The sequence below is a fragment of the Mirounga angustirostris genome, unplaced genomic scaffold (assembly GCF_029215605.1).
Source record: "Mirounga angustirostris isolate CCGP_5_RB_7025 unplaced genomic scaffold, mMirAng1.0.hap1 SCAF_1, whole genome shotgun sequence".
NCBI classification, from domain to species: domain Eukaryota; kingdom Metazoa; phylum Chordata; class Mammalia; order Carnivora; family Phocidae; genus Mirounga; species Mirounga angustirostris.
In genome coordinates, this window is record NW_026991709.1 from 125,751,216 (window position 1) to 125,777,483 (window position 26,268).

At 42.2% G+C, this 26,268-nt stretch overlaps 1 protein-coding gene and 1 long non-coding RNA gene across 4 annotated transcripts in view; one reads left to right on the top strand and one right to left on the bottom strand.

Moving 5' to 3' along the window:
• The window catches only part of LOC123863811 (serotransferrin), a 55,063-nt gene extending 39,335 nt beyond the window's left edge, over nt 1–15,728 (bottom strand). The window contains 9 exon segments of the mRNA XM_045903756.3: nt 1,434–1,588; nt 2,849–3,026; nt 3,818–3,999; nt 4,543–4,598; nt 5,413–5,560; nt 6,278–6,454; nt 7,208–7,316; nt 13,563–13,735; nt 15,589–15,728. Coding sequence (XP_045759712.1) covers nt 1,434–1,588; nt 2,849–3,026; nt 3,818–3,999; nt 4,543–4,598; nt 5,413–5,560; nt 6,278–6,454; nt 7,208–7,316; nt 13,563–13,735; nt 15,589–15,631 — 1,221 coding nt within the window. The 5' untranslated portion in view covers nt 15,632–15,728.
• Nucleotides 1–21,356, top strand: part of LOC135364025 (uncharacterized) — a 38,122-nt gene extending 16,766 nt beyond the window's left edge. Inside the window, exons 3-4 of one of the 3 annotated variants that reach the window (XR_010410454.1) lie at nt 8,321–8,430; nt 8,514–10,987. This is a non-coding gene — a long non-coding RNA (uncharacterized LOC135364025). Of the gene's footprint in view, nt 1–8,320; nt 10,988–20,814 lie in introns of those variants that run through there. The other 2 variants (XR_010410453.1, XR_010410455.1) reach the window with 2 other exon arrangements.
• The last annotated feature ends 4,912 nt before the right edge of the window (nt 21,357–26,268 follow it).

A 26,268-nucleotide genomic window follows, 5' to 3' on the forward strand; every position in this document is an offset into this window, starting at 1 on the left:
CAGTCAGGAACACCCAGCAGAGAAAATAAAATATACTCTCATTTTCACCCAAACCATGATGAATTAAGGATTAATTTGGGGCTCCTTGCTTAGTTTCTTTAGGAGCAAAGACCCACAGTTAGTCCTCCTGTCCTCTCATAGGATACACTGTCCCAGAGACATTTCCACAACAACTTTCTGACACCAAGAGTTCTTATTCGTAGGACAGATGAGTGGAGTCAGGGACACGAGGCTATGTCTGTGGCATAGAGCACCTCCTGCTGGGGCTCTAGCCCTGAATCATGGCCATGTGGCTGAGTGCAATTTCAGTGCTTGGTGTAGGCAAAGTGTTAATGAATGAGTAAAATATTCTTGAATGACCAATTTCTCAGGTTTATAAGCCCTGAATTATAGAGATGCTTAAATTCCACAAGATTGCCAAGCTTTCCACTGGGCCTAGAAATCTACTTTCTAGATATACACCCTAAAGGAGTAATCAAATATGTGGGAAACTATTTGGATAAAAAGTACATGTGCAAGTGTGATTCATCCACTGTAAAACATGCAAGAATAATTCATAACAGCAAAAAAGAAAGAAACAGACTAAATGATGTTATAGATAATATGGACAAATGGCTAAATAGATTGCATCACATCCACACTACGAAATAGATTACAACATTAAAAGATCATGTTTTCCGAGTGCCTGGGTAGCTCAGTTGGTTAAGTGTCTGCCTTCTGCTCAGGTCATGATCCCAGGGTCCTGGAATCAAGTCCTGCGTCAGGCTCCCTGTTGAGCTGGGAGTCTGCTTCTCCCTCCCCATCTCCCTCTGCCCGTTCACCCACTTGTGCTCACTCTCTCACTCGCTCTCTCTCTCAAATAAATTAAAAAAAAAAAAAAAGATCATGTTTTCGAAAAATGATTTGGGACATAGGAAAAGCTAACTAGATATGTGAAAAAAGTATAGTAAATTGTGTATATGATATGATCCCATTTAACAGGATTTTCTCTGAGTAGAAGATTACAAGTACTTCTCATTTTCTTTTTTATATCATTCAGGATTTTCAAAACTCTAAAAGCAAACATGGAATGCTCTTGTGATCAACAAAGCTAAACTTCTACCTGCTTACACAATCAGCACAGCCCTGTCACACCTATCATGGCACACCATGGGTCTCAGGCATACCCACACCATGGTCCAGCCTCCTGTAAGCAGACACAGCTCAGAGTGCCCTCTACCATGTGCTAATACTGGGAGGAAACAGAGCCCCAAGGAGCCCTTCAGATCCATAAGTTCTAAAGTACTGAAGCTCCTGTGGGGCTGGGCTCCCACATGAGGGCAAGGTTTCTTGGGAACAGGTTTTTATATCTTCTTAAGAACATTCACTCAGCCATAAGGACAGACAGGCATCAGTGGCAGAAATGCTGCCCTACGGGGGCAGGAGTGACATACCGCAATCTTGGCAATACAGTCTTCAGTGGACTCTGCTGTTTCACACTCTATTTTCCCTTGGTTGTTTACACTCCACTCATCACACTTGGCCCTCTCATGGTGACCTATTGCACACCATTTCACCTTCTTGCATTCATCCCTTGGGGTATCTGGGCCTAGGGCATAAGAAAGAGAGCCAGATTTCAGTTGAGGCTCAAGAAGTTCCTGCTGGTTATGAATGCTACTAACTGTCTTTATGAAAATGCTGGGATTTGCCAGCAATATACAAACAGGTCCCATTCCAGGAATTCATCGTCTTAGAAAACAAAGGCGGTAACAATCTCTTTGTTGGCTTCTTATCATTTAGGTATGGCTTAAAATAATCTCTTCCAAGAAGCCAACTTTCCTCCCAACCCCTCTATCACTTCAGGCTGTCTTTGGTTTGGTTTGGTTTGGTTTTCCTTCTTCTTTTTGAAATAGCACTTAACCACCTGAGTTGTTCTTATTTATTTGTTCATTGTTTTTTTGTCTGTTCCCTGCAGAAGAACATAAGCTCAGCCAGGGCAAGGGCTATGCCTATCTTAATCCCCACAGCACCCTCATTTTTCAAAGGCAGTGCCTGGCTTATGGTCAGTGCAGTTAATGTCTGCTGAGTAAATGGACATCTATTTGACTGTCAGCCTCAGTTCAAGTCACTTCCTCAAGGAAGTCTTACTGCAGCTCCAGGAGCTAGTTTTCTTTGTTTTCATGGTCTCATCAGACCATGATATTTTGTTCTGTTGAGTCTGTTTTCCCTTATTCTGAGCCAATCTCTCATTTTTAATCAATCATTCAGTAGAGTGACTATTCATTGGACATTTGTCTTCTCCACTGGTGAGAAAGTTCCATGACAGCAGAACCTAATATACGTTTGTCTCACCATTGCATGCCCAGCACCTAGCACAGTTTATGGCTAGAAGAGCAATAAATGTCTGTTGAATGAATGAATAATCAAGCAAACATTCAATGACCCAAGGAAATTCAGGAGCAGGATCAGCCTGTGCAGGGCTCCAGCTTCACTCTGGCACATGCTGATCATAATACTGGCTGCAGATGTACAAGTCTGTAGCAATTTTATTCTATTTCACTTACTTTGTGACAGGCTATTTGCCTTCACAAAGTGGGGAGGGCGGCCCTGATTTACACAAGGGAAATAATGCTAGTATCAATCCAAGTCATTTTAAGCATGAATTTCCTTTCATGCCTTTTGGTGATGTCCAGGCCCATCTCATGATGACTGACACCATTTAGCATCAGTCTAACACTGGGCAGGAAGGCAGAGCGAATAAAGAAATGTTAGGGTGGGCTTATGGTACCTGGAAAGAGTCTATTGCTGTCCTTGCCCACACCAGGTTTCCAGGCTCCAAAAGGTCACATGATCCTTCCCCAGTACTTACGCACATCTTCCCTTAGATTCCGAAGAGCAGTGACATAATCATATCCCAGGTACAGCCACGTGTCCATTTTAGGGGGAATCTTCAAAAACCCTTGGGCAGAGTCCTTAAATAGCAGGTCCTTCCCCAAAGGAGAGCTGAAGAGCTGGAAGACTTTAGATTTGTCTTTGCCATAATGTTCCTGTGTATAGTAAAACACAATAGTGATTGGCTACAGCAGCCAGGAAGGCTGCAAAAGGGGACTGAGGAAAAACAAAACCCCCAGAAAATGAAATTAAAACCATGAAATTTTCAAGATTCCAGGAGAGAGGGCAGTCAAACCTGTTCTTTCCAACCCAGCACCATCCCTACTCCCAGCCTTCTTGCAGTCATGCAACAACCTATTTCACAGGATATGTTTCCATGCCTGTCTCCCTGGTTGCGTTGACAGCTCACTGAGCCTAAGAAATGCAGTCTCCTTCAGAAGCTGACACTGTGAGGTTACCACTAAAACCCTTGATAGACTGATGGGAGGGCTAGACGAGAGGAGGTTGGCTCAGTACTGGCATTCTGCATGCTCTAGGCTCTAAGTAAAGCTGGCCGTGTGTGTGGCTTCCTTGCAATCAGCCTGAGGGACATTAGGAAAGAGATCATTTCCTTCTGCAGAGGTCATGAAAGGCCTTATGGGGGAGGGAGTATTTGCCCTTGGCCTAGAAGTCCTGGTTTAGATGGAAAGAAATAGAATTAAGCAGTAAGGAGCATCTTCATGTCACTAGGACAAAATGTAAGGGTCTGACAGGCAATAATGCAGGACTAGGTTCTGTGTGACTCTGAGTCCCTGCTGGGCACTTTTAGACAAGTGGATGAATGTGGCACAGTTACCACTATGTCCTAAAAACAAGGTATTCCATAGTGGCAAGAAGGGAATGTAGGAAAATGCCTCAAATCCAAGCAGAGAGCACTAAGCAGGAGAGAGAACAGCGAATTCAGTACCTGGGCCTGGTTGAGAAGCTCCCAGATCAAGTCTTCCTTGCCCCCCACACTTCGGGCCACAACAGCATGGGAAGGGACTTGGGCCAGGTGGCAGTCCTTATATTTATCTACAGGCATCCTCTGCATGTTGTCTGGGCAGAGCAGCTTATATTGGTCCAAGTCAGCTTTGTTTGGCACGTTCTCTGGGGGAAGAAAGCCTGGATGAGCCAACTGCAGACAGAACAGAGTCATGAACTGTAGTCTGTCTCCCCATCCCTTGCAATCCCAATGAATCATAACATGTGCGAGCTGAGATACCTAGAGCAAACATTGAGGGCCAGAGCACAAAAGGGAACTGACTTGCTCAAGATCCCACGACCAGTTACAGGCAAGAAAGCTTCTGATGCCTAGTACAGGGGTGACTGCCCCATACCCCACAACAGGTCTCATCTCAGCAGACCAATTTCAGGCCAAGTTCAGCCAGACATGGCCCCAATCCCTTGCTGTGGCAACATTGACCAGGAAGAAGGATCCCCATGTCCAGGAGGTTGAATGATGGAAAGAGGCCCAGGAGTCCAGGTGAGGACCCCATAGGCACACAACTCTGCACAAGTAGAAACCCAAGCAGTGATAAAGGAGGAATACAGTATGCTCATATCTGACTACTGTCCATGAAAAGGGGTACAGGGGAAAAAAAAAGAAAACCCACTGCCTAGAAGGAATGTGTAGATTCTCCTGTCACTTACCGAACACTGTTGAATGCTTGACAAAGGCCACGTCCCCAGCATCATCCATCAGACACCTGTGGGAAAGAAATACATTAGGAGGATCCCAGCAGGGCAGACCCTTCACCTCAGGCTTGAGGGTCTGTCTGATCACATCATCCAGCCCTGGGACAAGGGCAGAGACTGGTGGAGGCCTCTATGCCGACCCACAGAGGAGGAAGCACTATGGGGCACTGATATACCACTAAGACGGTGGGGGGTGGGGGCTGAGCTCATGGGAACTAGAAATCCCTTATCATGTGCCCCAAAGTAGCAAAAAAAATCACTGAAGATATTTTAATACAGAAAAGAGTTTTCAAGTTTCTGAAATGGAAGATAAAGACATAGAGTCTTACAGAGGAAATGTCCCTTGGCTGGCTATCAAACTTTAGGATATAACCAAGGTAAAAGAGGGAGTGAAAAATCAGCCACATGAGCTGTCTGCACAGGGACAATGAGGGAAGGCAGGAGAGAGGCCAGTGCAATGAACAGGAGACACTGCTACAATAGAAAGCAGAGGGACAGTCACTGAAGAATGGTCCAGACACTAAGAATGTGCCTGTTCCCTTAGGCTCTGCCCAGTCCAGCGAAAGAACACACTGGGCAAGTTCAAGGGCTCTGGAGAGATAGAAAAGACCTCCAGGAGAGGGGCTCCCTTGTCAAATGTCACAAGAAAGGCATATGCACTGGCTTGGCCTACAGAGTCCCAGCTGGATCACTGAGTCACTGTGAGGGGATTAGGCCTCCTGGACACCTCTGTAGACTGGGTTCTGCTATGGGCCAGGTAGGGCCTCCCAGCCTGAGGACATTGGACACTTTGGCCACCATGGAACAGCAGCTGGTCTCACTCACTTGAAGGCACCTGAGTAGCCGAAGTATGGTTCATGGTTAGAGCAGGCACACTTGTCCGTCCCTTTCCCCGCACATAGTTGACACAGATTGGGGAAGGTTGTCCGATCTGCACAGGGAACACAGCTGCCCGCGAAGAAATTGGACACTGCTGCTCAACATAAGACATGTAGCACAGGTTACAAGCAATTACAGCTCCCAGCTCCCAGTCTAGACTCTAGGGAACAGAGAGTGACTAAAGCAAAACCAGCACACCCAGTCTCAGCACATCCTTATGTGTGTTCACTGATCAAGATCAAGGTTTTCCAAAAAGGGACAAGTTAACCTTTGTCCTCCCCCCCTCCTCCCCAAGAACCAGGCCTGTGCCTGCCATTGACCTAGGCCTGTCTCAGGTTGCTATCAGACTGGAACAGCTCAGAGAGAGGTCTCCTCTGGGGGTCATATCTGAGAGATGGGAGACCCACATAGAGAGGTACAGGCCAAGTTCATGGGCAGCAGATAGCCACCAGAAAAGCTCCAGCAGAATGGGAAACACATCAGCCACAGACCGGAAAGAACCCCAGGAAAGTGATCAGTAGGGCCCAGAAAACTTGGCCCTGACTGAAGCCTTCTGTTGGGCTTGATGGCCTTCCCCCACCGCCACTTCTCAGGATAGCCTTTGGGTGGGTGTTAGGAGCTCAGAGAAGAAAAAACTCAGCTGACACCTCCCAAGGGCTGCTGGTGTGGCAGAACTGATCAGTTTAAAGCTGGTGTACCTCCTACCTCCACCCCCTAGACTCATCACACATGATCACCTGATCATGTCTGAGTGACCCCAGTGTGGCCTGTGTAGGCCTGCCTGATAGCACTCACCCTCTTGCCTACTTACCCCTCTGAAGAGATTCACGTGGCTCAGGCAGGTTCCAATAAAGTAAGCCCATGGGGATGTTCCACCCAGCAGACCTGCCAAGGCCCGTGTGGCAGGACTTCTTGCCTTTGAGCTCATTCAGTTTGAAGTCACTACTCTTCTTCACCACAGCCACAGCATAATAGTAGGTTTTTTTATCTGCCAAGAGACAGTGTGAAAGACCCTCAACCTGGGCCACAGGGAAACACTGCTCATCACTACTGGACTCCTGAGTAGAGAAAGGGAATCCACAGGGCACATATATGTTGGTTGGGTCACAAAGAGAGAGAGATCAGGAAAACCTGCCTAGACTAGCAGGGGGAAGAAAGGACTGCAGAGAGAACATTTGCAATAATAGTCCAAGCAAACACAGGCCTACCCTGGCCCTGCAGGGTGTCTGCCTACACCTACCAACTCAAACCCACCACGAACTTGGAGTTGTAACACAGAGACCACATTCATTCTAAGTATATCCTGTTCACTGACACAGGCCCAGGGACAGTTGGTTGCTCTCAGAGGAAATGCAAGGCTGCTGGGGCTCCAAGTATGTACTCTAGTGTGGCCTCTCCCCTGTGTGTGGCACCTATGGTTTTTGGAGGGCTCCTCTATGTAGCTCTAAACCCTACTGGTTAAGGTCAGGTTGCACACAGTCTTCTCTGTTTCTCCAGGGAGCACATTTCCTAGCCCAGAAGGTCAGTGTCAAGAGCCCCAGTCCTCAACCATCCCAAAGCCCCAGAGGCCTTGACTTGTGCCTGTGGCAGCTGATAAGGCCTCTCATTCCCCACTGACACCCAATAGAGAATGCTCATCAGTATTTAATCTCCATTACCTGCCTGGGCAAGACAAACTCAGCATCTACCAGGAGAGAACAAGAGCCACAAACTCTTTCCTGCGTCCCCAGGAAGAACTTACCCTCTCCTGTCCCATAGAACTCTGCCACTACAGGCTTTAGGTTGTAGGGAGTCAGGCCAGCCTCAAACACCAAGCCTGCATCCAGTGTCACAGCATCTGCTTCATTTGACTGAAAGGAAACAGACCAGATCCTGATGAAGTCCTTACTTCTGAGGAAGGTCCACCTATACCCAGGCAAGTGAAGGTGACTGGCAGGCCTTCTTGGACCTGGGGCCAAAAGAACCCTCACCTTGGCCAAACCACACCACACCACACCAAGAGCTTCAGTTGACTCCACCTCCCTGGTGAGGGGATATGGCCACCATATTCCTATTCCTCCCACATAGAGAAAGGAATGAATTATGTTTCTCTTTCCCCTGGTGAAGAGTCTGGTTCTTGGCCCAGAAACCTATGTGTGATCTTTCAAGATCAACATGAATTAGAGAAGCTTTACATGGCAGACCTCATGGGGGAAAGTTGCCCTCCCAACCCTAGACTGGGTACACTGCCCAAGCATAACAGACACTGAAGGAAGTTGCAACCATGCTCTTACACATATTTATATTGAGAACCCAGTTGCTTTCGTTTGGTAACCTCTTCATCTTGGGCCTTCTGTTGAGGTCTTCTTCAGGCACTTTGTGAAGCCCTCCTTATGGGGGAGGGGAGTCTTAAAGACACTTGTCTCCACTCTGATTCAGTACTTTGTACTTTTCCTTCCTGTCCTGGGACCCCATAACTACAAGAGTCTTGTTCAAGGATTTGGTACTTTCTTTGGGCTTTACCTCTTGTTTATACTATGAACTAAGGGTTAGATGCTGATTATTATTTCCATTGTGGCTCATTATTTGTTTAATGGACTACTCAGATATGTCACAGGTCACCACTGTTCAACTCAGCTCCATTTTACAGATGAAAAAACAAAGACACAGAAAGTTTGTCACTTCTCCAGGCTACATAGCTAGTAAGTCATGGAGCTGGGATTTAAAATCAGGTCGTCTGGGTTCATTTCTTCCATTACGGTTACTTGCTGGTTATTTAGTTAGTTAATCTTGGAGCAACTTTTAAGGGTTGGGATCGTTTTTGTTTTATTGTAATATACATAAGATAAAATTTACTGTTTAACCTTTTTTTAAGTGTACATTTCAGTGCCATTAGATACATTCACATTGGTGAAGGACAGCTCTATTCCACAACTAAACACAAAATATGAAACAACCTTTGTGGCCTCCTTGGTATCAGAAAAGGTAAGTATAACCTCTGGCCTCTCCCCACCCACCCCGCACACCACAGAACAAAAATTAATAAGCAAACAAACAAATTTCCGCAGAGCAATGAGATTGGGGCTTTGTGGCCAAGACACCAGGATGCTGATCAGGAATCACTGGAGCCTCAGAGGAATAGGAACCAAGGAGCCAAGGCCTAACTCATGGGATCCACTAGAGCAGCAAGGATTCCAAGGGGAACCTGAACCAGCAAGGAGGAGGAGGATTAAAATCAAGTATGACCTCCCAGATGCAGATAAACACACTCAGAAGAATATAAGCCACAATGCACAAGCATCAACAGGAACAACAGACTTGGGCCCTCAAAGGAGGTTGAAGCTGTCTGATGCAAAGTTGAGAAGAGCTGCCTATGAGGTATTTACTTTTCTATACAAATTGAAGGCTGCAATCAGAGACAAAGCATAGAAAAGGAAATTATCAGAAATAAAAAGAAAAATTATTTGAACTGGTGCTTCTGGAAACAAAAAATATAACTGTTGAAATAAAAAAGTGATGAATGGGCCATAAGTTGATTAGACATGTTTAAAGTAAGAATTAGTGAACTGGAAGCTATATCTGAAAAATGTGTCCTGGATGCTGCCAAAAGGAGGTATAGATGGTGGAAATTGTGAAAGAAGGATTAAAAAGTTAGATTAAAGAAGACCTAATATGTGTTATCTTGGAATCCTAGAATTAAAAAAAAAAAATGGAGGAACTGAAAAAAAGCCAGTATTTAAAGAGATAATGGCTCCAAATTTTTAGAATTGATGAAAAACATAATTCCACAGACCCGATATACCCTAAGCAGGATAGGTACCAAGATTTTCGCAACTGCAAATATCATAGTGAATCTATAGAATGTCACAGACCAAGGAAATGAAACCTCAAAATTATTCAGAGATGATTGAAGGAATAACAGGATAATACCAGACTTCTCCACAACTACAGTGGAAGTCAGGAGAGAGTGGAATAATATTTTAAAACAGGGTAAAAATGTCAAACTAGAATTATACATTCAGCAAAATTATCATTCCAGAGATTAAAGCATTTGCAGAGAAAACAAGCAAGCACCTGAGAGAGTTTAACACCAAGAGATTGGCTTGACAGGATCACCAAAAGAACATATTTCAAGAAGGAAACATATCCCAGAAGGATAGTGTGAAAAATGAGAAGGAATGGGAAACAGACTAAATGACAAAAATGTAGATAAATCTAAGTGTTCTCTTTCTCTCTTTCTAAATTTTTGGGTGTGTGTACACACACACAGATACACAAACACACACACATAAGTTTATATATAGTGTCTACAAATACATGAAGTATTTACATTGAGTGTTTTAAAAAAGATAGACATAAGGGACGCCTGGGTGACTCAGTTGGTTAAGTGGCTGCCTTTAGCCCAGGTCATGATCCCAGGGTCCTGGGATCAAGTCCCATGTTGGGCTCCTTGCTCAGCGGGGAGCCTGCTTCCCCCTTTCTCTCCCTCTGCTTGTGCTCTCTCTGTCAAATAAATAAAATCTTAAAAAAAAAAGACATAAAATATTAAATGGTAATATTTAAACAGGGAAGAGGGAAGTCTGAGCTACTGTTTCCCAGAGTCCTTTTATTGTTTGGGAAGGAGAACCAGGATTACTTTACTGTAATATATTGGTAAGCTAAAAGTATGTAGTAAAAATTTAAGGAACTCATTAAGGAATATAAATAAAGTGTTTAAATTCATTACCAGTAGGAGGGAAAGTGGAATAAAGGGAAAACAATGCAAATGAACAAACACATGTGCAAACTCAATTTTTAAAAATCAGAAAAGGAAAAATCAGAAAACAGGGGAAGCCTGGACTAAAAGAAATCAAAAAGTAATATGGCAGAAATAAGTCCAAATTTACCAGTAATAATAATAAAATAAATGAGATTTCACATAAAATAAATGATTGTCAGATTGCATTAATAAGATCCAGCAATAAACAGTTTTCAAAAGATGCACCTAAAGCAGAAGCACACAGAATATTGAAAATAAAGGAATGAAAAAAGGCACAGGAGAAGACTACTAAGCAAAGAAAGTTGGTATAGTATGTTAATATCAGAAAAATAGAGTTTAGTCAAAAAGAACTGCCAGATAATTTCTTAATGATAAAATACCAAATTCACCCAGAATGATATGGATTATTCTCTCATATGCTGGTGGTAGGAGTAGAAATTGAAATAATCACATTGTCAACTACACTCCCCCCCCAAAAAAGAGGAGAGAGCCCAGATGTCCCTCGACATGAATGGATAAAGAAGATGTGGGGTGTGTGAATATATAATGGAATATTACTCAGCCATCAAAAAGAATGAAATCTTGCCATTTTCCATGACATGGATGGAACTAGTGGGCATTATGCTAAGCATAATAAGTCAGTCAGAGAAAGACAAATACCATATGATATCACTCATATGTGGAATTTAAGAAACAAAACAGATGAATATAGGGGAAGGGAAGGAAAAATAAAATAAGAGGAAAACAGAGAGGGAGACAAATCATAAGAGACTCTTAACTATAGGGAACAAACTGAGGGTTGCTGGAGGGGAGGTGGGTGGAGGGATGGGGTAACTGGGTGATGGGTATTAAGGAAGGCTCTTGATGTAATGAGCACTGGGTGTTATATGCAACTGATGAGTCACTAAATTCTATCCCTGAAACTAACAATACAGTATAAGTTAATTTAATTGGATTTAAATTAAAAAAAATTTTAAGGAAATAAAGGTAACTAACTACATGGGTAAATTAAAAAAAAAAAAAAGAACCACATTGAATTGACTTAAAAATCAAACACTGCTGGTGGAAATGCAAGCTGGTATAGCCATTCTGGAAAACAGTATGGAGGTTCCTCAAAAAGTTAAAAATAGAGCTACCCTATAACCCAGCAATTGCACTACTAGATATTTACCTAAAGGATACAAACATAGTGATCCAAAGGGGTACCTGCACCCCAATGTTTATAGCAGCAATGTCCACATTAGCCAAAATATGGAAAAGCTGAGATGTCCTTCAACAGATGAATGGATAAAGAAGATGTGGTGTATATATATACAATGGAATATTATTCAGCCATAAAAAAGAAATCTTACCATTTGCAAAGACATGAATGGAATTAGAGGGTATTATGCTAAACAAAATAAGTCAGTCAGAGAAAGACAATTATCATATGATTTCACTCATATGTGGAAGTTAAGAAACAATACAGGATCATAGAGAAAAGGAAGGAAGAATAAAATCAGATGGAATCGGAGAGGGAGAAAAACCATAAGAGACTCCTAACTATAGGAAACAAACAGGGTGCTGGAGGGGAGGGGAGTGGAGAATGGGGTAACTGGGTGATGCGCATTAAGGAGGGCACTTGATATAACGAGCAGTGGGTGTTATATGCAACTGATGAATCACTAAACTTTACCTCTGAAACTAATAATACACTATATGTTAATTCATTAATTTTTTTAAAAATCAAACATATTTGGCATTGTCTTAAAAGGCAAATACATATCCCTTGGCACAGCAAGTCTGCTCCTACATATATATATTCAAGAAAAACTATTAATATTTGTGTCCTAGGAGATTTGTATAAAAATATTTGTCAAGCCCTGATTAGAATAACAAAAAGCTGGAAATAGCCCAAATGCCTGATGACCAGAAAAGAAAAAATAAATTGTGTTATACTAACATAATGGACTATTGTAGAGCTCTGAAAATGAATGAACAATGGCTATATTCAACGATGTGGATGAATTAGCATAATATTGAGGAGGGAAAAACAAGAAGACAACACATAGTAATGCCATGTTTATGAAACTTTTTACGAATCAAAACCGTGCAGTCGTTCATGCATACCTATATACATCTTAAAACTAAAATAAAAGGCAAGAAAGTTGTAGGATTCAATTTGCTCAGGATGGAGAAACACATCAGTAGTTGTGGGTTACACCACACTACATGGGTGCCATTCCCATAAAATCCAGTGCTGCCACACAACAGCCCTAGAAGTAAGCTATTGGTACTGATGAAGTTTTGAGAACCTGTGTTAGGTTCATGAATAGTATTATTTCATATTATCGACATTTAAAAATAAAAAGGGGCATGCATGGACTAAAACTGAACAAATGTCGTAATTCAAGGGTTATAATTTAAAGCATGATCATAACTGAGATCCAATTTAAAAACACAAGCCAGTTGTTTTTACCAAATGACTGATTCCTTCAATCATGCTCCATCTGGCAAAGTCTACCTCTCCCACCTCATTACTTTTTCGAGTCTCCTGATTGCTCTACTCCTGTCACCCTGACTTCCCTACAGCAACTTCAGAAAGCCCAGCTCTGCTGTCTCAGGCCCTTTGCACAAACTGTTCTTCACTGCCTGGCGTATTCCACCAATGGCACCTGGCAGGCTTATCCATGCTCATCCTTGGGGTCTTAGTTTCATTGCTTCCCTGTCAGGGAGATTGTGCCTGACACCCAGGCCAAAGCAAGTTTCTTCTGAAAGTCTCTGTCAGAGCATTCTACTCTTTCCCTTCATTGTACATCACACAATTTGGAAATTTACAATTTATTTGTTTGCATGTTTTTCTTCTCTCCTGACTAGACTATAAGCTCCTCAAGAGTAAGGAGGAAATTCACTGCTGCAGCCCCATTGCTCAGCACAGGGTCTGACCCACATTCAGATGTGCAGGGACAACAGTGAAGGAGTGAAGTGTTTTTAGAAAATCTAGAAAACAAAGAGATCAGCAAACATCTGCAGTTGGCACTGTATTCCTCTTCCCTGTGAGCATCATTCATCTAGTTCCCGTGATGTACCAAGAACTTCCAAAACAATGTCATATGGAAATTTTGATAGTAAACATTCTTGTTTTTTCCCTGAATTCAGAGAACTTTGTGCCTCAAAATAGTCCCCTTTTCAGAGTGTGTTGGATTTTAAGACTCCTTAAAGATAACCACTCCAATTTCCCTTTCTGAAGTGCTTTTATTAGCACTGGGGGTTGACTGTTCCACACCAGCCTCCTACCTGTGAGTAAAGAGTTGTTCCAAAATGACAGAAGAGAAAGTATGGATTTTATTCCACTCTCTTTTAGGCAACAGTGACTTACCGAAATGGCCTTGATGCACTCAAGGTAGGAGCTTTTCTTCACACAGCTGACAAAAGGACCATTTTCAAGGACAGTTTTCATATTTTCCATGAAACTGGAACACTTACTGGCCTCATGATTTGAGACAGTGCACCATCTCACAGTTTTCTCAGGGGAGACAGCCAGACACAGCCCTAGGAGAAAGAGGCCAGAGGTTGTGCTAGTGGGAGAGACAGAACACCCTCTTGAAGTCTCCATCCCCTCCATCCTGCCCTCCTCCCACTCCTCCCATTAACACCACAGAGCACAGATTCTGTTGCCTTCTGAGGCCGGGGACAAGAGAATGGAACCCTAATGGCCTCCTAGTCACCTGCTAACCACCCTGTGCTACCCAGAGGGATGCTGGCTTGATCATCAGCTCTCAAGTGGAGACCACAATAATCTGCTTTTCTCTGTTTTCCCTGCCTCCTTATCTCACCATCATGGGACTGCCAAGGGACATAAGCCTCATCAGTGTGACCAGACCTTTTCAGCCTCTTGAAGGCATTGGATTGATATGACAACTTGGGGAAGCTAGCAAGGTAGGAATTACCCAGCCTGTTGGTGGCCAATACTGGCCTAGAAACCAGGTCTCCAGACTTTTGTCTCTGCCCAGGGAATAAAAGAAGATGACATTCTGAGTTATTTTCCATCTGCTTGGCCAGTAGGTAGGGATAAATGATTGATGAAATAATGAATTTGCCTGTGATACTCATCTATCATCCTCTGTTCCAGGAATAACTAGAACTCCACATATTCAGTGGTTCTTCTGTTTCCAGTGACCCCTCCCTCAATTTTCATCAGTCTTCTGGGCTGCCATTAGGAGAAACTAAAACCAGCCATGTCTGTAGCTATTAAAATCATGTGGTTGCACTGCTCCCAAAGACCTCTATCATCTCCACTTTCTGTGGATAACAGCACAGGGCTGACTCAGGGAAGCTGATGAATATCCACAAAGCACAAAGCAGGAAAGGGAAAGGACAACAGTTCTCCAGGATGCATAAGGAGGAGCCACAGGGAAATCAGTGCCCAAACCACCCTTTATCCCACATCTGCCCATGAGAAGTCATGGGAAGCATCAGGAATCAGTGGCAGACCCTTCCTAAACTGCCCCTCCTGAGGTCTCATGGGCAGGAATTTGTCCTGAGTCCTGCATTTACCTTGCACAGCCCTATGAGGTGCTTTGAGGGTGGGAGGGGGCCAGGGGCAAAGGCAAGTAATACAGGGCCAACTCCCAAGGGTAAACTTTTCCAGGAGAGACAAATATCTAAACACAAGTCTCCAAAGGTATAACAAATGCACCAGGAGAGGCAGGCAAAAGTTAAAGGACAAAGGGAGCCAGGCAATCTCAGGAGGTGATGGGTGTGGTAGAGGCCATCCAGTTCACAGGCCCCACAGCACGGACTTGTGCAACGAACTCCACTCCACTGGTGCCTGGATCCATGGCCTCATTTACCCTCGCCTGACCCTCCCAGCCCCAGCCCTCTCACCGGTGAGGACCCAAGAAGCCTGGATTCAAATATGCTTTGAACCTCTCAGCAGCCCTGCTTCTTAGCAGGACATCTTCAGCGCCAATGGCACCCATGGGACATCAGACTGCCAAGGGTGGGGGCGCGGTCAGATCTGGGAGGCCTTGAATACCATGCTTAGCAGTTCAGACTCAACTCAGGAGGCCTCATAGAAGGGATCTGATAAACTATGATGGAAGTGCTCTTACTGTATTCTAATACAAGATTTACTGGACAAGGAGGAGGAGAGCAAGGAGAGGAAGCAAGGAAGCATGGAGGGCACGAAAGGGGGCAGAGGCACTACCAAGACCAGCAGCTGCGCGCAGGCGCAGAGCTGAACCTAAGCTGAACCAGGTGCAGGGATGCGGCGGGGAAGAGCGAAGGAAGTGCTCCGGGCTTCCAGCCCAAGAGTGGAACCCAGGAGCCTGTGTGGCCGAGTGGAGCGTGCAAAGAGCTACCGGGCTGGCGACTCTGCGGACCTTGCCCGCGCCGGCACTCACCCAGGACCGCGCAGGCCAGCAGGGCGCGGACAGCGAGACTCATCTTCCTGGGTCGGTGTCTAGGAGCCGGGAACACAGACCTGTGGGCTTCTGCGCCGTCTTCCCACGTCCGGTGCCCCTTTATCTTCGGCTCAGCGGGTCAAGCAGAATCTTTGACCTCCTGTGTTTGCGCAGCCCGCTTGCCCAATCACCCCTCATCCCTCCCCCTTCATTCCTTCGCCAGGCCGATCACCTCATTTCCTGAGCTCTGGAAAGACCCACGGATGGTTTCCAGCACAAAAATGCTGATTGTAAGGGAATTAAAGAAAAATCAACCCTTTGTTAATGCGTGCTCTCTCTGTGCCAGGAGCAGGGCTGCAGCGGGTAGTGGCGGGGGTTGGGGCCCGTGGCTCTGCTCCTGAATCGCAGGATGCCAGAGCTGGTCCTGCACCAGTCCTATGTATTCATTTCACAGATAAAAGAGGGAAGGAGCTACCCTAGATCCAGAGTAGAAATGCAGAATGATAGGCAAAGACCTTCCTGAGAGAGGGTGTCAGAGAAGAATAAAGCTGGCCTCAAATCAAAGACAAGTTCAACACCCTTCACTTGTTCCCAGGTGTCCCCAGAAACCCTGCTCCTGGGCTCTCAAAGGCCCTCCTAACTGAGGAATTGCTCTCTCTCTATATGCCCCACTAAACTAAAACTCCTGGATTAAAAACCTTCCTTTCCTCCATGCAGCCTGCTGGACACCTTGGCCTAGGGACAGATTCACAGGGGAGAAAAATTATCTCCCACAAGAAGCTACCCAAGAATGCGACGAAGAGTCTAGAGATTCAGAACAAAGTGATACACCAGCACAAAGCAAGGGGCCCAGGGGAGGATGTAGCCTGGTCTCAATGCCTGGGTCATCCCTGTCTCCCTCCAGCTAAGTGGTTTCCAACTGGCTTTGATTACACATCCTTATTAGGAAAAATAGTGAGGTTGTACAATCTGTGTATGTATTTTTTAAACTAATATATTGTGTGCATTTCAGCCATGTGAGGAATATAAATTTATAAAGCAATAAAACAAAGATGAAACATTCTTTTTTAAATGTTCCTTTGTTGGGGCGCCTGGGTGGCTCAGTCGTTAAGCGTCTGCCTTCGGCTCAGGTCATGATCCCAGGGTCCTGGGATCGAGCCCCGCATCGGGCTCCCTGCTCTGCGGAAAGCCTGCTTCTCCCTCTCCCACTCCCCCTGCTTGTGTTCCCTCTCTGGCTGTCTCTCTCTCTGTGTCAAATAAATTAAAAAAAAAAATGTTCCTTTGTTTATTCTGCCTTATATACACTGAATAATATCTCAAGGCAAAATAATACACTTAGGGAAAGGGCAAGGGTCCTGATAGTAGATGTAAGTCAATAGTCCAGAAAGTCATCAAAATAATTTTAGGTTTCTCGAAAAGTTACTTATCCAGTCTGATCAGATGATTGTGGTTTGGGGCTCTAGCTACACTAACTAATCTATACCAGTCCTTCTAAGATGTCAGTATTGTCATTTTATTTTTGTTCACTTGTGTTTGTGATATCAGAATCATATTCTAATTCTAGTTTCTTTGCAGAAATGTTTTTAAGGCACTTGTGCATTTTATGAGGTTTGGTGAGTTATACCACATCACCTAATCTGTACATCCAATTTCCTGGGCACGAGAAAACCACAAAATGTGGAACCACAAAAGCCAAGAACAAAGGACAGGTCAGAGAGTCGCAACCATCCATTACCCCCTTTCCCACTCCTCCCCTTTTAAGGTGTTCCCCCATCTTCCCTCAGACACTTTAGAGGCTCTACAAGACCTGTGTCTGTCTGGCCTATAGACCAGTGGGAGACAGTGCCAATCCTCATTCAAAATAGTAGTGAATATTCGTTTGTTAATCTTTCGCATTAAGAATAAATATAACTGGGGCACCTGGGTGGCTCAGTTGGTTAAGCGACTGCCTTCGGCTCAGGTCATGATCCTGGAGTCCCGGGATTGAGTCCCACATCGGGCTCCCTGCTCAGCGGGGGGTCTGCTTCTCCCTCTGCCCTCTTCCCTCTCATGCTCTCTGTCTCTCATTCTCTCTCAAATAAATAAATAAAATCTTTAAAAAAAATTATTTAAAAAAAAAAAAGAATAAATGTAACTGGAAGTTAGGTTATCTTTTCCCATACCCCAGTAGACTGTCTCATATACAAGCGGTTACACACATCCCACTTTAGAGAGCATAGCTATAGCGGGGACTTTCTGTTTACAGTAGAGACATAAGACAAGCCTAGACAGCCTGCCTCACCATTGAGGAAGAGTAACTGCTGCTGCCCTCCTTCGGTCCCTGCCCCTCATGGGCCCTCCTGCTTAAGCCATGGGAAACCCAGAATCATGGCAGGAAGGGCATATTCCTACATCCCCCTGCAGCAGGCATATTAGGGAGTGGTCTGGCTTCCTGTGGGAGACCTTGAGGTACAGAGATGAAGATGGAGGGAGAAAGTGAGGGGAAGGGCTGGCTGGGAGGAGTCGTCACAGGAGACTGCGCTCAGCTGATGCCTCCTTAGGCCATGCAGTGAGCTTGCAGGGTCTGCCCAGAAGTAGGAGGGAGAGTTGCCCAATGTTGAATAACCCACAAACTCAGGGAAGCTCCGTGGAGGCCATGGAAAGCAGATGGACCATGATTCTCGCCCCTGCGCCCCTACTGCATTTACTCTCATACCAGAGGGGTTAGTGAGCCCTTCTTGAGGCTGGGCCCCTACTGCATTTACTCTCATACCAGAGGGGTTAGTGAGCCTTTCTTGAGGCAACTCCTTCAGGGACAGGCCCACAACGAAGCCTGAGCCCCTCAGAGGGAGCACCTTCTGGCCAGTGTACTAGAAGCCCCATTTTAAAGATGAGATAAGGAAACTGAGGCCTTGAAGGATTAATAACTTTTCCAAAATCAACTGCTGAGTCAGATGCAAAATCAAGCAGTCTGGTTCCAGAGTGCATGTACCCATCCACCAGGGACACTGCCTCTCCCAGGAAATAGGGACATACAGAGACCAAGGGACTCATCTGGGATCACACGGAGAGGGACAAACAGGGCACTCCCAGCCCTGACATTTCTTCACAGACACACCACCCCACATTTCAGTTTGCAGAGAGGTTTGCCCATCTGGGAGTGGGCTGAGTGCCCCAACTGCAGAACCTCAGGCATGCACCAATTTATTATGCTCAGATGGAAGGAAAGTATCACATTTTCAGTCCTTCCATGTGCCAAGCACTATTCTGAGGTAAGATTTTTGTGATCTTGACCAACTACCTTGAGAGATGAGATCAGTTCCCCAATTTTCAGATGTGGACACTACACTAAAATGACACATCCTCCTTCATAGAGCTCTGGGACCTGAACTCAAATCTCCTAAGTCCCAGCCTTCTCTAGACTACAGCTGCCTTCTGGATATTCATCTTCTCTTTCTTTATCCAGAAATGGAAGGGAGCAATGAAGGGAAGAAAGGAAGGAAGGAGATAAGAGGGGCTGAGGGGAATGAAGAGAACTTCCATGACCAAGCCAGTCATGACCCAAATCGTCCACCATAAACTGAATAAAACTCTTTAATTTCAGTGGGATTGGGTCTCTTGTAGAAAGAGCTGAACTTGTGTGTACGTGCAGGGGGTGAGGGGTGGGTTGCTGACCTAAAGGGATGGGCAGGAATGCATTGGCTCTCTGAACCAATATTTGTTGTTTCCAAATGTTGCCTCATTTGCAAAGAAACAGAGCAAACAAAGAACTTCTGTCTGGTTGAACCAGTCCCTCTCACCCTTCCCCTCATTGCTTTCTGCCCAACACCAAGGCTTCTCCTCTGAAAGACCTGAGTCTGGGTCTTCAGGAAGGTGGGATCAGGTAGCCTGAGAATTGATGCTCATCGACCCACTACCCCACAGACCTACTGCTCAGGAAGTGTGTGGTGAGAGAGGTGAGAACAAAGGGCACTGTCCTTTTAGAAAAATGTCAGGCCGTTGAAATGCCACACCCCCCCAGCTCTCTCTATCTCAGTCCCCTCAGAAATCCCTGGACAAGGGAAGATTCTCAGGCTTCCATTCTTTTCCCAGAGGAGTCCATAAAAATATCATTTTCACAAATAGTCCAAGGCCAGACAGCTTCACCAGTGAATTCTACCAAACATTTAAGAATTATAACAATCTTACACATATTTTCCAGGTAATAGAAAAAGAAGGAGTACTCCCTGACTAGTTTTTGAGGCCAGTAAGTATAGTTTGAAAGCCAAAAACATCAAGGATATCATGAGAAATATTTTAAAAAATAACTTTTATGAGCATAGATGCAAAAATCCCAAGCAAAATATTAGCAAATTGAACCCAGCAATATCTAAAAAGGATACTAAATCATTAGCAAGTTGGATTTATTCCAGGAATGCAAGTTATCTTTTGAAAAATCAATCAGTGTAATTGATCACATTAACAGAATAAAAGAGAAAAATTATATGATCATATCAGTCAGTACAGGAACAGCATTTGGTAAAATTCAGCAACCATTCTTTTAAAACCTCTTAGCAAACTTATCCTGGGAAACATGTTTAATCCGATTGCGTGTATATGTAATATATATGAATACATAAAAGAAATGTTTTATATATATAATATATATATATGATTCATATATATATATACGAAATCATCATACTCAGTGGTGGAATGGTGAATGAAAGCTTTCCCTTTGAGATCAAGAAAAAGTTCTACTATTATCACTTCTATTCAACATTTTACTTGTGGACCTTGCCAATTCAGTCAAGTACAAAAAAGATATACTATGTACAAGAATTGAAAAGGAAAAAATAACATTTTCTTCTCAGGTTATTGCATTAGAAGAAACACAAAAGTGATTTGTCTCATCATCAATTCTGTTAACTTTGTTTGCTTGGTTAAGGGGGTGTCTGACAGATTTCTACACTCTAAATTTCCCTCTTAATTAATGAGTAGTTTGTGGGAAGATATGTTGAGACTATTTAATATTTTATTCCTCATTAGACATACACTGACTAGTTTTAGCATCCATTGATGTTTCTTGCCTAGATCAAGTATTACTATATTGATTGCCAAATAGTGATTTTCTGATTATATCATTCTTTGTACATTAATCAATTGGCATTCTAAAGTAAACAAATGCTTCCTGTTCTCCAATTATTTGTTTATTTCCTTTTATTTGTTTTTTTTTTTTTTTAAAGATTTTATTTATTTGTTTGACAGAGAGAGACACAACGAGAGAGGGAACACAAGCAGGGGGAACAGCAGAGGGAGAGGGAGAAGCAGGCTCTCCGCTGAGCAGGGAGCCCGATGCGGGGCTCGAATCCAGGACCCCGGGATCATGACCTGAGCTGAAGGCAGACGCTTAACGACTGAGCCACCCAGGCGCCCCTTATTTGTTTTTATCAGCATGGACTCAGGGGTTCCATCTTTCTCAGTGAGTTATCCTTTACTATCATTTTTTTTTTTCAATTTTTTAGTGTGGTAAAATACACATTACATAAAATTTATCATATTAACCATTTTTAAGTGTACAGTTCATTCATATTGTTGTGTGACTGTGACTATCCATTTCCAGACCTCCTTTTATCTTGAAAAACTGAAACTTTATACCCAGTAAACAAAAATTCCTCATTTCCGTCTACCCCTAGCCCCTGGTAACCATCACATTATTTCCTGTTTCTATGATTTTGACCACTCTAAGTGCCTCATTTAAGTGGAATCATACAATATTTGTCTATTTGTGATTAGCTTGCTTTATTTACCATAATGTCCACAGTTCATACATGTTTTAGCATATGTCAATAATTTCCTTCTTTTATAAGGCTGAATAATGTTCCATTCTATGTATTTACCCTATTTATTTATTTATTCATCTATCAGTGAACACTTGGGTTGCTTCCACATTTTAGTTATTGCAAATAATATGTCTATAAACATGGGTGTATATATATCACTTCAAGACCTTGCTTTCAATTCTTTTGAGTATATACTCAGAAGTGGAATTTCTGGATCATATGGTAATTCTTTTTTTTTAAGTTTTTATTTAAATTCCAGTTTAGTTAACATACAGTATTATGTTAGTTTCAGGTGTACAATATAGTGATTCAACACTTCCACACAACACCTGGTGCTCATCACAAGTGCCCTCTTTAATCCCCATCACCTATTTCACCCATCCCCACCCCCCACCTCCATTCTGGTAACCATCAGTTTGTTCTCTGTAGTTGAGAGTCTGTTTCTTGGTTTGCCTCTCTCTCTTTTCCCCCCCTTTGCTCATTTGTTTTGTTTCTTAAATTCTACATATGAGTGAGATCATATGGTATTTGTCTTCCTCTGACTGACTTTTTTCGCTTAGCATTATACTCTCTAGCTCCATTCATGTTGTTGCAAATGGCAAGATTTCATTCTTTTTAATGGTTGAGTAATATTCCATTGTATATATACACCACACCTTCTTTATCCGTTGATCAGTCAACGGACACTTGGGCTGTTTCCATACTTTGGCTATTGTAGATAATGCTGCTATAAACATGAGGGTGCTGTATCCCTTTGAATTAGTATTTTTGTATTCCTTGGGTCAATACCTAGTAGTGCAATTCCTGGATCATAGGATAGTTTTATTTTTAACTTTTTGAGGAACCTCTATACTGTTTTGTATGGCTGCAGCAGTTTGCATTCTACCAACAGTGCAAGGGGATTCCCCTATCTCCACATCCTTGCCAACACCTGTTGTTTCTTGTTTTTTATTTTAGCCATTCTGACAGGTGTGAGAGGATATCTCATTGCAGTTTTGATTTGTATTTCCCTGATCATGAGTGATGTTGAGCATCTTTTCATGTGTCTGTTGGCCATCTGAATGACTTCTTTGGAGAAATGTCTATTCATGTCTTCTGCCCATTTTTAAACTGGATTATTTGTTTTTTGGGTGTTGAGTTTTATAAGCTCTTTATGTATTATGGATACTAACCCTTTATCAGATATGCCATTTGCAAGTATCTTCTCCCATTCCGTAAGTTGCCTTTTAGTTTTGTTGATTGTTTCCTTCTCTGTGTAGAAGCTTTTTATTTTGATGTAGCCCCAGTAGCTTATTTTTCCTTGCTTCCCTTATCTCAGAAGACATATCTAGAAAGAAGTTGCTATGGCTGATGTCAAAGTAGTTACTACCTGTGTTCTCTTTTAGGATTTTTATAGTTTCAAGTCTCACAATTTGGTCTTTATAATCCATTTGGAATTTGTTTTTTTGTATAGTGTAAGAAAGTGCTCCAGTTTCATTCTTTTGCATGTTGCTGTCCAGTTTTCCCAACACCATTGATGATATGGTAATTCTATGTTTAATTTTTTGAGGAATCCCCATACTGTTTTCTATAGTAGCTGTACCATTTTATATTCCCACAAATGGTGCACAGGATTCTAATTTCTCCACATCCTCACCAACATTTACTACTTTCCAGGTATTTTTTTTTAATAGTAGCCATCCTAGTGGGTATGAGATAGTATCTTGTTATAGATTTGATTTGCATTTCCCTAATGATTAGTGATATTAAACATCTTTTCATGTGCCTATTGACCATTTGTATAATTTCTTTTCAGGAAGAAAAGCCCTTTGCCCACTTTTGAATTGGTTGGTTGTTTTTCTGTTGTTGAGTTTTGGGAGTTCTCTATACATTTTGGGTATTAACGGCTTACCAGTTACCTGATATGCAAATATGTTTTCACACTCTGTGTGTTGCCTTTCCCTCTGCTCATAGTGTCTTTTGTTGCACAAAAGTTTTAATTCTCATTAAGTTCAATTTGTCTATTTTTGCTTTTGTTGCCTGTGTCTTGATGTCATATCCAAGAAATCACTGACAAATCCAATGTCCTAAAGCTCCTGCCCTATGTTTTCTTCTAAGATTCTTTTTTTTTTTTTTTTTTTTTTTTACTTTTAGGCCTTAAGTTTAGGTCTTTAAATAATTTTTAATTTTTGTATATGATATTGAGTGAGAATCCAACTTCATTCTTTTATGTATTTATATCCAGTTTTCCCAGCCCAATTTGTTGAAAAGACTATCTTTTTAACTCTTAGACCTCTTGTGGAAAATAATTTAACCATATATGCAAGTGTTTATTTCTGGGCTCTCTATTCTATTCCATTGGTCTATGTGTCTGTCTTCATGCCAGTACCATACTTTCGATATCTGTAACATATGGTAAGTCTTGAAATCAGGAAGTATGATTCCTCCACCTTTGTTCTGTCAAGAGATTTTAACTATTCAGGATCACTTGAGATTCCATATGAATTTTAGGATTTTTTTTTTCTATTTATGAAAAAAAAGTTGTTAGGATTTTGATAGCATTTAATCTGTAGATTGTTTGGGGTAGTATCTACATCACAACAATATTAAGTCTTCTATTACATAAACATGGTGTATCTTCACATTTATTTATGTCTTCTTTAATTTCTTTCAGCAATATTTTGTAGTTTTCATTGTACAAGTCTTTCCTCTTTGGTTAAGATAATTCCTAAGCATCTTTGTGATACTATCATGAATGGAATTGTTTTTCTTAAATTCCTTTTTGGATTGTTCACTGTTAGTATATAGAAGAGAAACTGATTTTTGTTTGTTGATTTTGTATTCTACTATTTTGTTGAATTTGCTAATTAGTTCTAACAAAAATTTTTTGGGAGAATCATTAAGGTTTTCTAGATGTAAGATCATACTATCTGCCAGCAGAGATAATTTTACTTTTTCCAATTTGGATGCCTTTATTTTTATTTCTTGCCTAATTGCTCTTGATGGAACTTTCAGTATTGTGTTGAACAGAAGAGGTGAAAGTGAACTTCCTTGCCTTGTTCCTAATCATAGAGGAAAAGCTTTCAGTCTCTCACCATTGAATATGATTTCTGCGTTGGGTTTTTCATATATGGCTTTTGCTATGTTGAGGTAGTTCCCTTCCACTCCTAGTTTGAGTGATTTTTTGTCATGAAAGATTGTTGGATTTTATCAAATGCCTTTTATGCATCATGTGGGGTTTTTCCTCCATTCTGTTAATGTGTATTATATTAATTGGTTTTCATATGTGGAACCATCTTTGCATTTCAGAAATAAATCCCACTTGGTCATGGTATATAATATGCTGCTGAATTCAGTTTGCTAGTATTTTGTTGAGGATTTCTGAATCAATGTTCATAGGGATATTGGTCTATAGTTTTCTTTTCCTGCAGAGCCCTTGTCTGGTTTTAGTATCATAGAATAAGTATAATATCATATAATAAGCCTCAGAATAAGTTAGAAAGTGTTCTTTCCTTTTAAATTTTTTGGAAAAGTTTAAGAAGGATTGGTGTTGGTTCTTTAAATGTTTGGTAGAATTCACCAGTCAAGACATCAGATCCAGGGCTTTTAATGTTGGGAGATTTTTAAATACTGACTCAATCTCCTTACTAAATAAAAGTCTATTCAGATGTTCTATTGCTTCATGATATAGTCTTGATAGGCTTTGTGTTTCTTGGAATTTGTCCATCTCATCTAGATTATCTGATTTGTTGACATGCTATTATTCATAGTAATCTCATAATCATTTTTATTTCTGTAAAATCACTAATGTCCTGCTTTCATTTTCTGATTTTAGTAATTTGAGCCTTCTTTCTGTTTTTCTCAGTCAGCCAAACTAAAGGTTTGCAATTTTGTGGATCTTTTCAAAGAACCAACTTTAGGGTTCACTGATTTTTCTCTAGTTTTTCTATTCTAGTCTCTATTTCATTCATTTCTACCATAGTCTTCAGTATTTCCCTCCTTTTACCAGCTGAGTTTAGTTTATTATTTTTTCTAGTTCCTTAAGTTGTGAAACTAGGCTGTTGATTTGAGATCTTTTCCTCTTTTTAAATGTGTTTATAGCTATAAATTTCCCCCTTAGGACTGCTTTTGCTGTGTCCCATAAGTTATGTTTTCATTTCATTCATATCTAAGTATTTTCCAATTTCACTTGAAATTTTTTCTTTGACCCATTGGTTGTTTAACAATGTATTGTTTAACTTCCACAGATTCGTGAATTTTCCAGTTTTCCTTTTGCTATTGGTTTCTAACTTCATCCTATTATGGTCAGAGAAGAATCCTGGTATCATATCTATCTTTTAAAATCTATTGAGACCTAATGTATGGCTTGTCCTGGTCTGTCCTGGAAAATGTCCCATGCACACTTGAGAAAAATTTGTATTCTGTTGTTATTGGGTAGAGTGTTCTGTACATGTCCCTTTGGTTTAATGAGTTGTTCAAGTCCTCTATTTCCACACTTATTTTCTGCCTGGTTATTCTGTCCATTATTGAGAGTGTGGTATTGACGTCCCCAGCTATTATTATAGAACTATTTCTGGTGCACCTGGGGGGCTGACTCGGGATTTCAGCTCAGGTCATGATCTTGAGGTCTTGGGATTGAACCTTGCATCAGGCTGCATGCTCAGTAAGGAGTCTGCTTGAGGATTCATTCTCCCTCTCTTTCTGCCCCTCCCCTCACTCTTTTTCAAATAAGTAAATAAATCTTTTAAAAAATAAAAATAAGGGCACCTGGGTGGCTCAGTTGGTTAAGCAACTGCCTTCAGCTCAAGTCGTGATCCTGGAGTCCCAGGATCGAGTCCCACATTGGGCTCCCTGCTCAGTGGCAAGTCTGCTTCTCCCTCTGACCCTCTCCCCTCTCATG